Below are 15,219 nucleotides of genomic sequence, written 5' to 3'. Positions count from 1 at the left end.
AGTCTATCATCAAATTATGAGTATTTTCATTAGAGGTGTGTCCTCTCTTCTTGTTCCCTCACACCTTTCACACCTAGTCTAAGTGGATTACTAATAGTGTCATGACTAATTAGCAGATCATGGGACCCCTGGAAATTATGAGTTGATTTTAAGAACGTAGCATTGAAAATGAAGGGAACAGGAAAACTGAATCTGCCTTTTCTTGTATTACCCACAAAGAAAACAGGTTTTACAACGAAATATGAAATACTGGAATGTTTTAATACAGGTGGAAGGTTAAGACAGCTATATACATTCTGTGCAACATAAACATAAAAAAAAAGCAGCTCTCTTAACACAAGCTTTATCCCATTGGCACAACTCCTGGTGAATGCACTGCATTCAAAAAGTTGAGTACTGAAGAGCACACATTTTTCTCAATCTACTAAAAGAATAAGTTAGAAATTACAAAGTTATGATTTTCTTAAGAACAGACTGAATAAGATTTTCAAAAATACACTATTAAAAGGGACAGGTCTCATTCAATGTGAACTAAGCTGTGAAATTCTTTGAAATCCTGTCTTGTATGTTGCAATACAGGCTCAAATATAGACATTTGTATATGTAATAAATTAGCTTTCATTCTTTCTATTGCTATTCAAGAGTATATTGAGTTAATCTTCAAATGCATGACAAAATACCACCGATTTTTTTAAATTAATACATAAATTGGTGGAAAAAAAACAAGCACAAAAATTGATAAATGTATTTCCATTGTAAAGATAAAGAACTTGTCTAGTGTGTTGTAGTCTATAGTTTTAAGTACCAACAATGTCACAGCGTCCAAGAGGAAAGGATTAATCACCAGTATACTGCTGATCTGTCTCATTTTCCAGTTTTTGTATCTCATTTTGTCCAGCCTCTGCGAGGTAAGATAAGAGTCTTTTATAGGCTTCTCTGTTGGAAAAAAGAAAAAAAAAAGAGAAAAAAAAATCAAAACATGTAACATGCTACTTGAATGATCTCACACATCCTAGGAGTAAAACTCTGTAAACACATTGTTGAGATATTGGGATATTAAAATATGGCAACTTCTCCCCACCTATTCAATTGCTTTGTTTGCTGTGAATCTTTGCATGGCCAGGTCAGAGGAAGAATAAGGATTGCACTGTTTGTGGCTAGAAATGTGGTGGAGATGCTTAGAAACCTACTTGTTTAGTAAACTGTTGCGAAACAGAAGTTCTTAATTTTAAAAGGTAGAGTTTTCAAGACCTAGATGAGATTAGCATTCCGACTTGATGTTTGTTCTCTCATTTCTGCATAAGCAATTCCTGTGACTCTCACCACAGCACAGTGATGTGAGCCCCTGGCACTTGGGTGCAGCCCAGCACTGACCCAGATTTAGACCACCATCCTCAACCAAGGACAATGACTGTTTTAAAATAAACCTGGAATTCAGAAGGGAACTGTCATTCAAGTGGATTTTCCAGAAGAGTATATATGTGTTGATGAGACTTTTTCACCTTTAAGTTCATTCTAATACTCTCCAACCTAGACAGTGTAATTATTGTTAAAGTACTGCCTATGACATTTAAGTCTTTTCTAATTACCTATTTTTGTCATGAAATATTAATTTGAACAAACAAAACTGCAGTTTTCATACTAGATCCTTGCAATAACAACACTGGACATCACCACAATAAGCATTTAATGCAACTTCTGAACCTTACTTCTTTTATAGATATGGGTTTGCACTTTAATGTCTACAATAATTGTCTACAATAACTGTCTACAATAATTGTCTACAATAACTGAACATAATATAATTTTATTTAGGGGCTGGGACTAAAGAGAGAAAATCAAGTGTTCTTGAAGAGAGAAAATTAGTGTTCTTACAACAAAATGCTCATGGATCACTCAGGCTGCTGGGTAATGGAGCACATTCTAAATAAAAATTACTAATAGAAAACATTGGCAACAGATTAGATAATATATGTTTTAAGTGATGAGGCTAAAGGAAATGTAGCTCTTCAGGTAATATCCAAGCATGTATTTCAGGAAGCTCAAACAACCTTGCTTTCAGTATTTTGTAGATAATGGGATGAATGTTACCATATTAACAGTATTTAACAAAAGAAAACCAGAAATTTTAGCTATGAAATACATTGTCAAAGCAAAAAAAGAAGGTAGTGTGGAAATCCTGCATATAGTGGTATATCAGACTCACCCTGGGAAAATTCTCTTAAAAACATGCAGTTGTTGGTAGTGGATAATAAAAAGTGACTAATATAATTACAAATGAGTTAAATATATTTTTAATTAAATGGAACATTAACACCCTGTGACTATCCCTTAGAGGCTCACGAGTTATTCTTGCATAACTCTGTCTTTTGGACTTTTTATAGCCCAGGCCCTGCCGACACACACCTCAGAACTTCCCCAGCATAGGGCATGAATGGATCCTACCCTTTGAGTAGTCCCAGGACGTGTAGTAAAGCAAACCCTGGGCCAGTTCCTTGCCCAGACCATAGGAGAGTCACAGGCAGCCTTACAGTGAGCAGCACTAGCAGGAGGAGCCCTTTTTGCTCGGCTGCCACATGACGCAGAGCTTGCTGGAGTTTTGGAACAGTACTGGTATAGATGCTGAGAGGTCAGTGCTGCATCTGCACCCGGAGACACCACCATCCATCCCTGCAGAGCTGCTCCCCTCATGTGCCATTTCCTCCCAATGCCAGATGGATTCACATGTCAAGTATTTCTGACTTAAGTTCTTGGGGGGCAAATGGAGGAAGTGTGAGCCTGCTGTGCCTATCAGAGCCAGTCTTTCCTGGACACCCACAACTCTTCTATGTTTAGATTATGAGACAGCTCTTGAAATTAAGTTGGGGGTATTTCTTTTCCAGTCAGATCAGACCTGATTATATCGTGGTTTCATATGTGACCCATAAAGTCCTCTAAAACAGGGACTAACAGGAAAATTCTTTGGGTAAGGAATTCTTTATTCTGTTTTGCAGCATACAATGTAGAGGCAACCTGGCTTCACCTAAATTCTACTGTGGTCTCTGGACCCTACTGTCAAAGTATCTCTGAAAATATTTAGCAAATATAGATGGCTTAAAACCATGAAAGGCTTGAGTTAAGGGAGATGTCTGCCTGAACACACTTAAAAATCACTCATTTTTGAAGTGTCTCTGCTACTGTCTAAACACTGCTTTCGTTCAAGACAATAAACCTCTACTATTCATTGACAAAAATAATACTAAATAAAAATCAAACCTCTGGGCAGCATTCCTTCCAAGACCTTGTTTGTGCTCGGAATCCTTCAGAGACTGCGTGATTGTGGGAATCAGGCTGGTAACGAACGTCTGATCCAAGACTGCCACTGTTTGCAGTATGCTGAAAACCCGCTGATCATAGACAGCAGTGTAGTCCTGGATAAACTGCCTGAGGGGGATACAGAGGCATTTTAATGCTGGGTCAAAACTAGATGCAGAGAACATGCCAAGAACAACTGAAGAGTCTAATCAGAACAAGCAATCAGGCTGCATAGCAATTTTCCTATTGTTACACTGGATACTCTACCTGGAATACTTTCTCTAAACAAAGCCATGCTTTTAAAGCCTAATGCTAAGAATTCCATACATTTATTTTCAAGCAATTTGGCAGATTCCGCTGCTGTTTCACCAGAACTGCCTTCTTCTAGAGCACTTTGCTTTGTAATGTGTGTGACTGCAAAACTAAACCATATACTTCTTATTTAATAAATAATAGTTGTAATAAAAAGACTAACAAAAGAGTTTTAGAATCAAATTTGCAGAAACAACATTGGCATTTCTTATAAATCCTCGCTGGATCTTAAGCAGGGCAGACCACTGGATGGGAGCACATCCTTTGGCCTTCCTGAGGATTTGAAGTCTTTAAAGATCACAGATTACAGTCAAATCAAAATTAACACCCTAGGGATGATATCCCATGAAAGTGATGTATCACATACAGACTGGCATTCCCAAAACCACCCACTCTTATTTTGGTCAGTCTGGAGTTTTCACCTAGACCTGACCCAATACAGCAGCAGTGCTTAAGGGTTGCAGAATGTCTTTGAGTACCAGGTCATGCAGCTCTTCTACTGTATCCATGTGAGATACAGTAGCCATTTTGCAAAGCTATGGAATAAGCATAATTTACATTATAATAATCTATTATTGTCACAAAATAAAATAAAAAAGCTAAGCTTGTTATATGAAGATTACCTGCACTTCAAATTAGGCACACACATATTTCACAGCACCATCAGCATTCCTGAGGAGATTTTCCCATTGCAGGTGCAACACACCTCCCTACTGTATGCCTCAAAACAGTACCTCATCCATGAGGAAGCAGGTATGTCTCTCTCTCTACTGTTTTTCTGCTCTGGCTTTTTGGCAAAGGTATGTTCAAACCCAGTGCCAAAAGCACCGTTACTTAAATACCATAAACAAGCAACAATGCAGCATGTTAGGATAATTAGTTATTTAAAAAAAACATGTTTGCTGTCAATTGGCTTGCAGCAGCTTTGCTGCCAGTTGGCATATTTTCTGGTTACCTAAATACAGAAGTCAGCTGGGTGGCATGTTCTCCTCCTGACCCTGCTTGGCAGCCTTCTACCATGTACTGTACAATGTCTGTAGATATTTTTTTAACTGCAAAAGAAAAACCACGAGATTCACACAGAGCTCTTGAATTGACCATCTGGAGAATGTCTTTCATGAAGACTAAAATTTTTAAATGGGGAAAAAAAAAGGTTTTGTTGTTCTTTGATACAAGTGAAATGACTGTGAGAGCACTTAGTTAGATTAGCTATAAAGAACAGAGTAAGTCACAAATTTATGCAAAAGTCTTCTTTTCACCACCATTATCCTTTAAACAGATTTTTAAATACACTATGGTCTTTTTAAGTCAAAGCCAAGAGATATACATTTAGAGGAAATAGAAGTTTCATTTAAATGTGAGTTCTGTTTATATTCTTTAATCATTCCTATTTGATTCAAAAGAAAGGTAGTCACAGCACTATATCCTGCTCAAAGCTATGTGGATCTACTCTGTGCTTTCAATGGTAGAGATGGTTTTGAAATGCACCCTCTTTTTTTTAAGGGAAAAAACCACTAAAAAAAATCCCAAAACCCCAAAAAGCCCACCAAAACCCCCCACTATTTTCTCAATAATTGTTCCCAAATAAATACTCAAGTTGCGAGATACAGCCCTTCCTTTATCAAGGTGGAACTGGGCTGCAAGGACTTTCCTAGAAGGGTGTGCCAGAGCCCTGTCCAGGCAGGCAGGGAGCTGGTGGCTACAGTACCACAGGACTTCCAGCTCATTCCCCAGCACATTACAAGGTACTCAGCTTCCAGCAGATATGGCTGTGATGGCAAAAGGGGGAAGAAAGTTGTGTGATGATTGAGCTAATTTCCTAAGCACATCTTGTCCTTGAAACTATTATAGACCAGAATCAAAAAGTACTTTATTAGAGAAAATTCCCAGGAGAAGTCAGAGGTGAATCCAAATTTTGCTTAATGCCTCTCTAGCAGCAAGAAATGGAAATTTTGAGCTGATGTACATTTGTTATACAATGGTGGGGTGAAAGGAGTGCTTTGTTCTTTAAGTAGCTAAAAATAAAGATGTTCTTGCTACGAAACAAAGCATGCTAAAAGAAGAAAGAGGACTCAGAGATGCCTCCAGAGAGCAACATGCTGCTTTTAATCCATATATAATGCCTCTATGGAGAGAACATACGCAGTCTTATTTGGTCTCAAAAGTTTAGGTGGAAGAAAACTTCCACAATTGGTAAGTCCAGAGGAGATTAGATGGGAAGGATGGGGAAAAGGGAAATGCCTTCATATTCCTGAGAAGCTGATTAGTTCATTAGAGAGTTAAATGAGGCAGGACTTCTTTGCCTAAGAGACAGAAGTCTCAGACCAGTTAATGGAAAAAAAAGCTTCATCCAGTTTAGCTGACCAGATTACCTTATTCACCTCATCTGAGAGTCTTAAATAATGGGATGAAAGATCCCAACAATCTTGCAGGTGTGGGGAGATGTACTTAAAGCAAACAAACAGCTCACCTTGCAGCTCATTAACCAGTACCAAGCATTTCAACACAGTTGGGAGAACCAAGTCAATGTCACACAGTTCAGTGCTCTGGGTTCTCTGAAGGACTTCAAGAATGAAAGCAAGAACGGAGGCCAAGCGAGGCGGTGGAGCATTCCCTTTGAACTGCAGGTAGTTTTCACTGGGAAGACAAAGCAAGCCAGAACAAAGTCTATGATTTGGGGGTTTTCTCCATGCAATGCAAGCACCATATATTTTAAAATAACTGTGATATTTCAGCAGGAGGCCTATTACATAGATTTCTATCTTTATCTAGGCTCAAGTAATGGCTTCTATTTGTCATAGTCTTAGCTATGGCTCCCAATTTGTCAGAGGACAGTGATACCTTCTGACTCTTCTGTTGAAAGGGGAGTGAGAAATAAGAGCTACCATAATTACGGTTAAAAACCCATGTGTGACTATAAAAGCTAAACACAAATGTAGCTTCATAATATAATTGAATAGATGAAGGAATCGAGATTCTAAGATCCTAAACCAACATCCATAATACAGCTGTTATTCAGTTACATTATTTAGCTTTATGTGGTTTTGCAAACTCACAATCCAACTTGTGGTAATAGCTCTGCTGTTACACTGGTATTATTATTTTATTTTTGTCAACAGTATGTTGTAACAGGACAGCCAACGACTGCTTTTGCTCTGTAAGAATTAACATAAACATCTCCAATATAAAATCTGATACAAAAATAAAAGGTAACATGTCAGTCTGCAATAGAAGCAAATTTTGACATCATGGAATGTTCCAATTTTAACATCTTGATTTGTTAATTTTCCACAAAAGAATACAAGAATATGAAGTACTGTTGGTTTGGCACCACAAATTAACGAAATCTGAAGACAGTAAGTTTGAATTGAAGCATTCAGGGCAGAGGAGCGCAGGTGAAAAAGAACATAGCGTTTATTCATCAGTCAGCATGAGCACTCCCAGAACCTTTAAAAAAACCTTTTAAGAGATTTAATGTTAGGTACTGTTACCTACTGAAACAAAGCACATATGTTGACTGAGCAGTGCATCAACTGAAAAACAGCATCCTTATTAAAAACTCAGTAATGGATGCTTCTGCAACTTTCAAATGAGACCTGATTTTCAGAGCTCTGGGTACTCAATGCACTGCCTCAGAGCACTACTGCAACTAGGCAAATGAAAACTGTAACACCCACAGTTCGTGTATCATGTAATGTCTTACTTTAATATTAGCAATTCTGAAACCTTCTTATTCCATTAATTATTCTGAAGATTTCCCACAAATTTTTTTTGGGTGTTCTTCCACTAAAGTAGCTCTCTGGCATGGATAGACGGTGTGGTTCCCTTTCCTCTGTGCAGCAGCAATACATTCACCAGCTTTCACATGGCAAATGGGATAGCAAAGTATACCTATTTGGGTACAGACCCCGTGATTGCCTCATGACCACCCAGCAGTTTGCAAAGCAGAGTGCTGCTCAGTTCTAACACATTCTTCCCAGATCACTAAGGAATGTTTCACATCTTCAAAATCACCAAGTGCCATTACACCTTCAGAACTTTCCACTCTCAATCCCCATGTTCACACATGCATTCACACATTCAAAAATAACTTCATTAAGATGACGAAGTTAAAAACATATCAGATTGTGAAGTCTTAATTCACTCCCTTAATATGTGATAATACAGGCATTACTTACAGGATTGCCTATTATATTTACCCAAAATCAACACTCACATCCTTTTTCTGATCAACATGTATACCCACTCTTTAACAAAGATCGATCCAATTACCTTGGATATAAGCCTGTATTTGAGGGGGTTTAAATCCTTTCCCAGCATGGACAAAACATACAGATTGTTCACTATTCTGCAGTACATAAAACCAAGCATCAGCCTCTCAGCAGCAGGAACACAGATTTGTAGCTACTGTTGACATCATGTGAACGGTGACAGTGCAATGAACAAGTATTGTCTCCCTGTCTCCCTCTTCCCACACCTGCAGTTTTCCATGTCCCCTGGGCAGCTGGCACACCTGTGTATGCCCTGACACTTACAGAGCAACAAGACCCCCATGCACAAATCTTTCCAATTTTGCTCTCCTGATGTACAAACACTGTCCTTCCTTTGCTCCCTGCCCAGCAACTCACAGGCTGTTCCAAGAGCCACACCATCAGCTAACTGAGCAGAAAACAGAGGCATGAGCTATTTTTGAAATCTGAAACCTTAGTAAGTGATGTTTTATATTTCACTGGTCCTGACCTTATGACGTGCAGAGTGGTCTTGCGGAGCCGGAGCAGCTGGGGGGCTGTGATGGAGCTGCCCAAAGCAGTGAGCAGAGGATGCTGTCCAGCACCAGGCACAGTTGGGGAGGAAGGGAGAAATCGTCCAAAGTAGTGTCGAATAATGTTCCCAAGGAGCTGATTTAAATAGGCACCCTGTGTTTGAGACTGACAACATATGAAGGACAGGCCCTGTAGAAGAAAATTTTAGAATGACAAATTGAGTAAATTTTTAACAATAGGGTTGAATAAATCTTTAACAACTGTAGGCTAAACACTAACTACATGCTGTGTAAACTGCTGCATACAGAGTAACTACTGCCTGACAAATGAGCACCGGTAATTTGCTGCAGATATGATGGTCTGCAAATGAAGACAGTCAGGCAAGGCTTGCAAAGGACGGAAAAATCTTTCACTAGGCTAATATATTGGAAGATAAACTTTGGGACATGCAAGCTCCCCTTAAAAGTCAAAATAAAACCCTGTCATTTCAGACCTGTGAAAGTTTCTGTGACCAAAAGCTTCTCATTTCTGTTTTCAATCCTGTACATGTTCTAACAAAGTATGTTAGCCAGGTAAGATTTAAGAAGGGATAGAAAGAATAAATACCTCATCTGCTTGTAAAGGACCATGTGAAATTTCTGTATAAATGATATAGCAAAAAAATGAGCACTTAGAACTGAGCTCCAACAAGAAAAGATTTGCTCATAGTATGAACAAACTAGGGTAAATTAGGCACCATTTATAAGGGATTTAGAGGAGGTTTTAAACTCTGTTTAAGATAAGACTAAAACCGCTGTGATTTATTCAATATAAGCTATATTGATCCAGAGAAAAATCTATAATGAAAGTACTTGCCCAGAAAGTGCTTATCTGAACACTACCTGTAGTCATAGAACATATATATAGCCCATCCCTGAAAAAAAAAGAGTAGTATTCTTACTGGAATGGGTTGCCATAAGAGGAAGTTAGGATCTTGTTTCCTTCTCCCTCCTTTTATTACTGAGAGGAAGAAGAAAAAACTCACTAAGAAAAAAATAAAAAGATCCTGTGATCTCCTATCTCAAGGGTCACAGTCAGCAGCACAAACAGAAGCCTCTTGAGAACTCAGTTTTCACAATAGTTTTGTCCGACAAGAATAATGGTGTAAAACAAGGTCAAGCATGGAGCTCCCTAGACAGCAATTTCAACAGTACTTGAAGCTTACATTAGCATTGCAATCCAGTCTCCAGTTTGGGTAGGAGGAGTACCTGTCTGAATATTTATGATTGCTGAGGTAAACTAATGCCCCTAATATAGGAATCAACAATCAAGTCAAGCTGCTTTTGTTCCCCAGCTATGGACAAAACATATTTCTGTTGCTTTTTATATAGAAGTCCTTCCCCAAAAACATTTTTATCTATACCTGTCTGTGTGAACGTGGCAGAACATTCAGGAGAAAAAAAGCAGGCTGAGGCATAGCTAAGGGTCTTAAAATGGGGACTTTCCCACTTCTGGTTCCGCAGTAAACAAATACAGGAAACATGAAATTTCAAGAAATGAGGCACCTGAAGAATTGCTGTAGGTGGCTGTCTTGAACGCAGATTTGGGTTAAGGGTTTCACTTCACATACTTCTAGGCCTCCTTGATAATTTTGGCAAGTCTCAATGATAAAAAACACACTTTCTGAACTGAGGCTTTGATTAAAACTTCATATTTTCTCCTCCTTTTGTGTACATAGAGCAAATTTTTGTAGGAGAAAAACAGCTGCTGCTATATCAGAATTCTTAAAAACAAGAAGTCTGCTACTTCTTGGCAAGTAGCAGACTCAGAGAGACTGTTAGAGATGACAGACTATTTAGTGTGTAAACTTCAGTGTTTGATGTTTTCAGTAAGATATTGCAGCAGGCATAAAGAAGAGTTGCCTGTGCTTTCTGTAGTGAAGTTCATACAGAAAGACAGAATGTATTCCATAATCCAAATATCAGAACTGGCATTCTTAAGACTCTAGACAGTTTTAGCACTAAAAGAACCCAAATATCTATGACAAAGTATATTAATTTATCTGATAAAAGGGACACAACATCACAACCTTACAGAGGATACCTGCAGGAATACATGAAGAACACAGCACCTCTGAAGAACTAACAATGACAGTTGCTAAAATGAGACAGTTCTTCAAACTGAGGATGAACAAATGATACACAGTATCAAAACCAGAAGACATCAGTTATTAAGAAGTAAGAGTTACTGTTTTCTAAGAATGATCCTAGAGTTATTTAATAATTGCAAGGAAAAGAAAAGAATATTATATTTTAGATATCTGAAGGAAGGCTGACTAATTTCTGTAGGTTTAATAATTTCATTTGAAAGTGAACAAAAAACCTAGCCTGATCTTTCATAAAAGTGTTTTCAGGTTTTTTTGGTTGAAATGAATTGATTTGGAAACTGCATCCCAAAAAATTAGAGAAGAATTGGGTTTCTCTCTTGGACAAAAAGGTCTACTGACTTCAGCTCAAAACTGTGTTCTTTATTTTGGACTCCTTTTCCTTACAAAGTGCAGAGAGCAACAGAACTCCACACAGTCTGACAACACAATATTCCAAGTGGCACAAGGCATAAATTGCCAACACTGCACAGTAGTTGCAAATCTCTGGGTACAATGGCAAAACGTCCTAGGCAGTGCTGGCCAAGGATGTGATTACAAGGTAATCACACAGAAATTTCTCATTTCTAATCTCACCAGTAATTAAAAGAGATGAAGGGAGCTACCATTCAAATAGGAGAAAAAAGAAATACATGTGCTACTGGGCTGCAGGTCTGGACTAGAGATTTGCAATCAATCACATCAGACCCCCAGGACAATCCCTACAAAGCAGATGGATTTTAAAGGGTTGATAGAGTTGCTTTCTTTTCCTGAACTACGTTCTTGAGCCATCTTCTGAGGTTAAGATTAAAAAAAAAAAAAAAAAAAAAAAAAAAGGACATTTTAAGGGGAGCAGAAAAGCATGACATCATCTGCTCCTCATTTTAGCAGAAAGACAACTGATTCCTGTGTGTGTTCACTGCAGGAACCTTTTGTGGCCAGAGCTGCCTCTTCTGATTTATCCTTATATCTGTAAATCACCTGTGGAGAGCAAAGAACCGATTAGTATGGATTACTGGAACTATTCACTGCAGAAATGCCAAGCTACCTAATGATGACTTATACTGTAAGTCCTGCTGTTGGAATAAATCTGCTGTTCACCAATTAATGTTGTACAATTCCTATTAAATACATATAATTCACAAAATGTATTAATAAGCTTGCTCAAATATCAGACCACAGATGTGGCTCATGGGAGGGCTTTTAAGGTCTGATCTCTAACAAATGCTTAGCCTGCACAGACCCATTAAAATCATTGGAAAGTGTATGTGCCAAGCACACTACTCAGAAGGAAGCTTTTTTGCCATTCTCCATATTTAGATAGAAATCAACAAATATTCTGTATTTGGACAGGATTAAATAAATCAAGCAAGGTATCTTACCTTCCCTATTGTTATGTATACAATGCTCATTCCATGCACTCACACTGTGTTCTGCAAGACATATTTAAACTAATATTTCTTCTCCAAAACAAGTTTCTTGCACTGCTTCAGTTCTTTCCCAAATTACTGGTAAATGTGTACTAAAATTCCTCCAAAACATTCCCCAAGAAATCCATCAAGAGCAATCTTGGTCTGAAATTTCCTGTGGTAGATTTTAGCAATCCACTACCACACAAATCAACTCAATTTTTTGCAGTACTGAAATACCTAAAGTTAAATTTTACATGCCTCACTATCTCATAATTAAGAACAGTCCCATAAAATTGTAAAATTCATGTTCTTCATGCTTTACTTTCCAAAGTCAGTCATTCAAACAACTCTGAGGGCAATTTTTATATTATATCTCAATAAAATCTTTCTTAGGTCATCAACTATTATCAAAACAGATGCTGCACAGTGACAAAATAGTATCCAGACAGTAACCCTTTAGGCAAGATAAAAAAACCTCAAAAAACAACTAGTTTAAAAGTTGCTAGAGCTAAGCTACTTTGACAAGGCAGCATCAGTGACTGAGTTTGAAAAACTTCCACAGTTGAGACCAGACCAGCTGCCCAAAACCGGTCAAAAGGCAGAGCTGTATAACCCAAAGTTCTAGTTAAACACAAACATAACAAGTAAACCCAGTCTGTCTGAACTGAGGAGAGAGAAATGCAACATCCAGTCTTAATTAGCACATTTGACAATTTTGTGTCCTTGTGTAAAATTAAACAAAGCCTCTAATTTTGATCTGTTAAAAATAAACCTGTAGGTTTCGGTGGTGAGGGATGGTGAGATACAGTCACTGCTTCTGATGAATTGTGAAGTTAGTAATAAACTACACTGTGTGGAGAGGAAGAGTTTTGTATGTTGTCCTAAAAGATGAAAAAAATAATGAATTCTATAGGTTTTAATAAAATTGCTACATCAGTGAATATGTGAAATTAACTGCTTCTAGTACTGATTTCAAAGCCCTTTAAAACCCACAAAAAGGATCAATTAAACCACATTAAGAATAGTTGTCCAAAACTCTGGAAAGAGGGAAGTTTCTTCAAATCATTGCTAGTAAAACTAAAATGTTTTCTGAGATCTGACGAAGTTTTTTTGAACAAAACAGAAGCAGCCAACCCCAAAGGAATGAAAGGAGAAGAAAAAAAGATGGAGCCAGGAACTATTCAGAAGACTAAAGAAGAAAAAAATTAAAAAAAAAAACCAAACAGACTGCTGAGTAGAAATTCCATTCAAGGGCTCTCATACTTTCACTATGAATAAAAAGTATAAGAAGATATTTTGCATGGTCTCCAAATTCCTGTTTCTTTATTTTCAAGTAACTGCCAAGGGACTAAGTTGTAAGCTGGAGTATTAATAGGGACATATCTACAGAACAATATTTGTCTAACATTAGGGTGAACTAAGGCTCCTGCACTAAAATACCTGTGCTCTACCTCCACAAATGAGCACCAGGCACAGGGCAGCCACCCAAGGAGGGTCTCATCACATATTTCATCTGTAGTTTAAGTTAGTCAAGTTGAGGTTATTCCCAAAGAATTCTGTTTCTCCATCTTTCCTCCCACCACATTTACATGCTTTCCCTCCCACATATCCTGTTTTATCACTTTTCTGATATGCCCATTTGAGTTTTTGTTTTTTGTTTGTTTTGTGAGGCTAGTTACTATTTGATTCAGGTCACAAATTGCTATTCACAGACGCATTAAAGCAAATTAAATAGGAATGCATATTGTGGTGGGAGGGAATGAATTTAGCCTTAAGCCAACTGTGAAACAATAAACTGAGATGCCAGAGAGTGCCTAGAATCCATTCAATCTCAAAGGATGTCAGAAGAGATTTTTTTTGTTTTTACACTCATCTTGAAATATCTTTGAGTGGATTCTACATCAGAATTTTTCTACTTTTCCACATAAAAGGAAGTATTTTTACATGAATGAAGCATTTTGAAGCACTTGAAAGTTTCAGAATCTTTGATTACAAAATATTAATAAAATGCAAAAGTTCCATATTGAAACAGGAAAAATAACGAATGAGTTCTTCTCTTTTCTCCCCAATACCATTTATCAAATTAAAGAATTACTTGTTTTCTAGAAGCAGTGTTTGTCTAAAATAATATTTGGTCAAACAAGATCATCTAGCATAGCTGGAAGGCACATGGACAATGCAGCAGACTGATGAAGAGTACAAAAGTGGGGTCAGGAAGTCAGAATCTGGCAAACAGAGCAGGAAACAATGGTACACAACACTTGGTCTTCAAAATCAGCTCAAGTGGTTTCATCCGAAAACTACATCCGTCTGTGTACACTCCAGAGAAACTGGCTCCACAACTAAAATGCCAAATTAGCAAACACTCATGTTCCATGCTAATACCATTGTCCAGATGGTCCTACATGTACACAGCTTCTGAAAATACCTACAGAACAGCAAAGCAACTCATACTCTGCACAGCATTATATAACCACATTCACTTCCATATGACATGCCTTCAATCTAAGGGAACTACTTTTGAAAGGAATAAATCCAAGGGATGTTTACAGTGTCACCACTGCATTGTTTCACAATACAATCCTGCAAAGTAGTGAGTTAAGAATGCAATCAAAATTAGGACTAGGAGAGAAGGGACAATGATAAGCAAAACAACCCAAAGAATTTACAAGGAAAATGTGTCAACTTATTTATTTTCAAAATACAGTCTTTTCTCTTTCTCACCAACAGAAATTAGTTTCTTTCTACAGCATCAACAAGCCTTACAGAGTTTCAAGAGTGATAGGGAAACTGAGGGAAGAGTAGGAGGCATAATAGGTAAGAAGGCTTTAGTCATGTAATCATAAGCAGCAGGCACTTAGTAAAACATTCTCAAAGCATTAGGATAAACCAGTAGCATAATACACAATGGATTTTCTTTTGTTTGTAAGAGCAATGAAGAAAGGGTATCTCATCTACAACTATCTACAGCTGGCCAAGTCAACAATGATTTAAAATATTCTTTTGGTCTGTCATCTAAACAATTGCCTCACTACATATTATGATTACTTGGTGCACTGTTTGAGAAATCTCTCACGTCACAGACCAGTATAACTGGCAGGTTGGCTAAAAGTTTTCAATACACAGCAATGAGGCCAGAAGCTCATCTGTGGAGCGTACCACAGCATAGCTACCTGCAATGAGGAAAGCCAAAGGGGTGGCAATTTTTATTCCAGTTTTATAAGAAAAAACTCTTACTGCTTCTGTAAATTCAGTCAGTGCTTGTTCCGACTAGGGGAAAAGAAAACTTCCTCTGCAATATGAATCTTTTTCTGAA

At 37.7% G+C, this 15,219-nt stretch overlaps 1 protein-coding gene across 2 annotated transcripts in view; it reads right to left on the bottom strand.

The window, feature by feature from the left end:
- Positions 1 to 240: 240 nt before the first annotated feature.
- Positions 241 to 15,219, bottom strand: part of MMS22L (MMS22 like, DNA repair protein) — a 90,426-nt gene continuing 75,447 nt past the window's right edge. For both annotated transcript variants that reach the window (XM_085056297.1, XM_085056298.1), the window contains 5 exons: positions 8,347 to 8,558; positions 6,077 to 6,243; positions 4,562 to 4,658; positions 3,256 to 3,423; positions 241 to 936 (listed from right to left, as the gene is read on the bottom strand). In XM_085056297.1, the coding sequence (XP_084912423.1) occupies positions 837 to 936; positions 3,256 to 3,423; positions 4,562 to 4,658; positions 6,077 to 6,243; positions 8,347 to 8,558 (744 nt within the window). In that variant the 3' untranslated portion in view covers positions 241 to 836. The remainder of the gene's footprint in view (positions 937 to 3,255; positions 3,424 to 4,561; positions 4,659 to 6,076; positions 6,244 to 8,346; positions 8,559 to 15,219) is intronic.

This window comes from Lichenostomus cassidix, chromosome 3 (genome assembly GCF_008360975.1).
Source record: "Lichenostomus cassidix isolate B80296 chromosome 3, HeHo_3.0, whole genome shotgun sequence".
In the NCBI taxonomy this organism is placed as follows: domain Eukaryota; kingdom Metazoa; phylum Chordata; class Aves; order Passeriformes; family Meliphagidae; genus Lichenostomus; species Lichenostomus cassidix.
The sequence above is the reverse complement of the archived record's forward strand: the minus strand, read 5'-3'. Positions and strand labels throughout refer to the sequence as shown.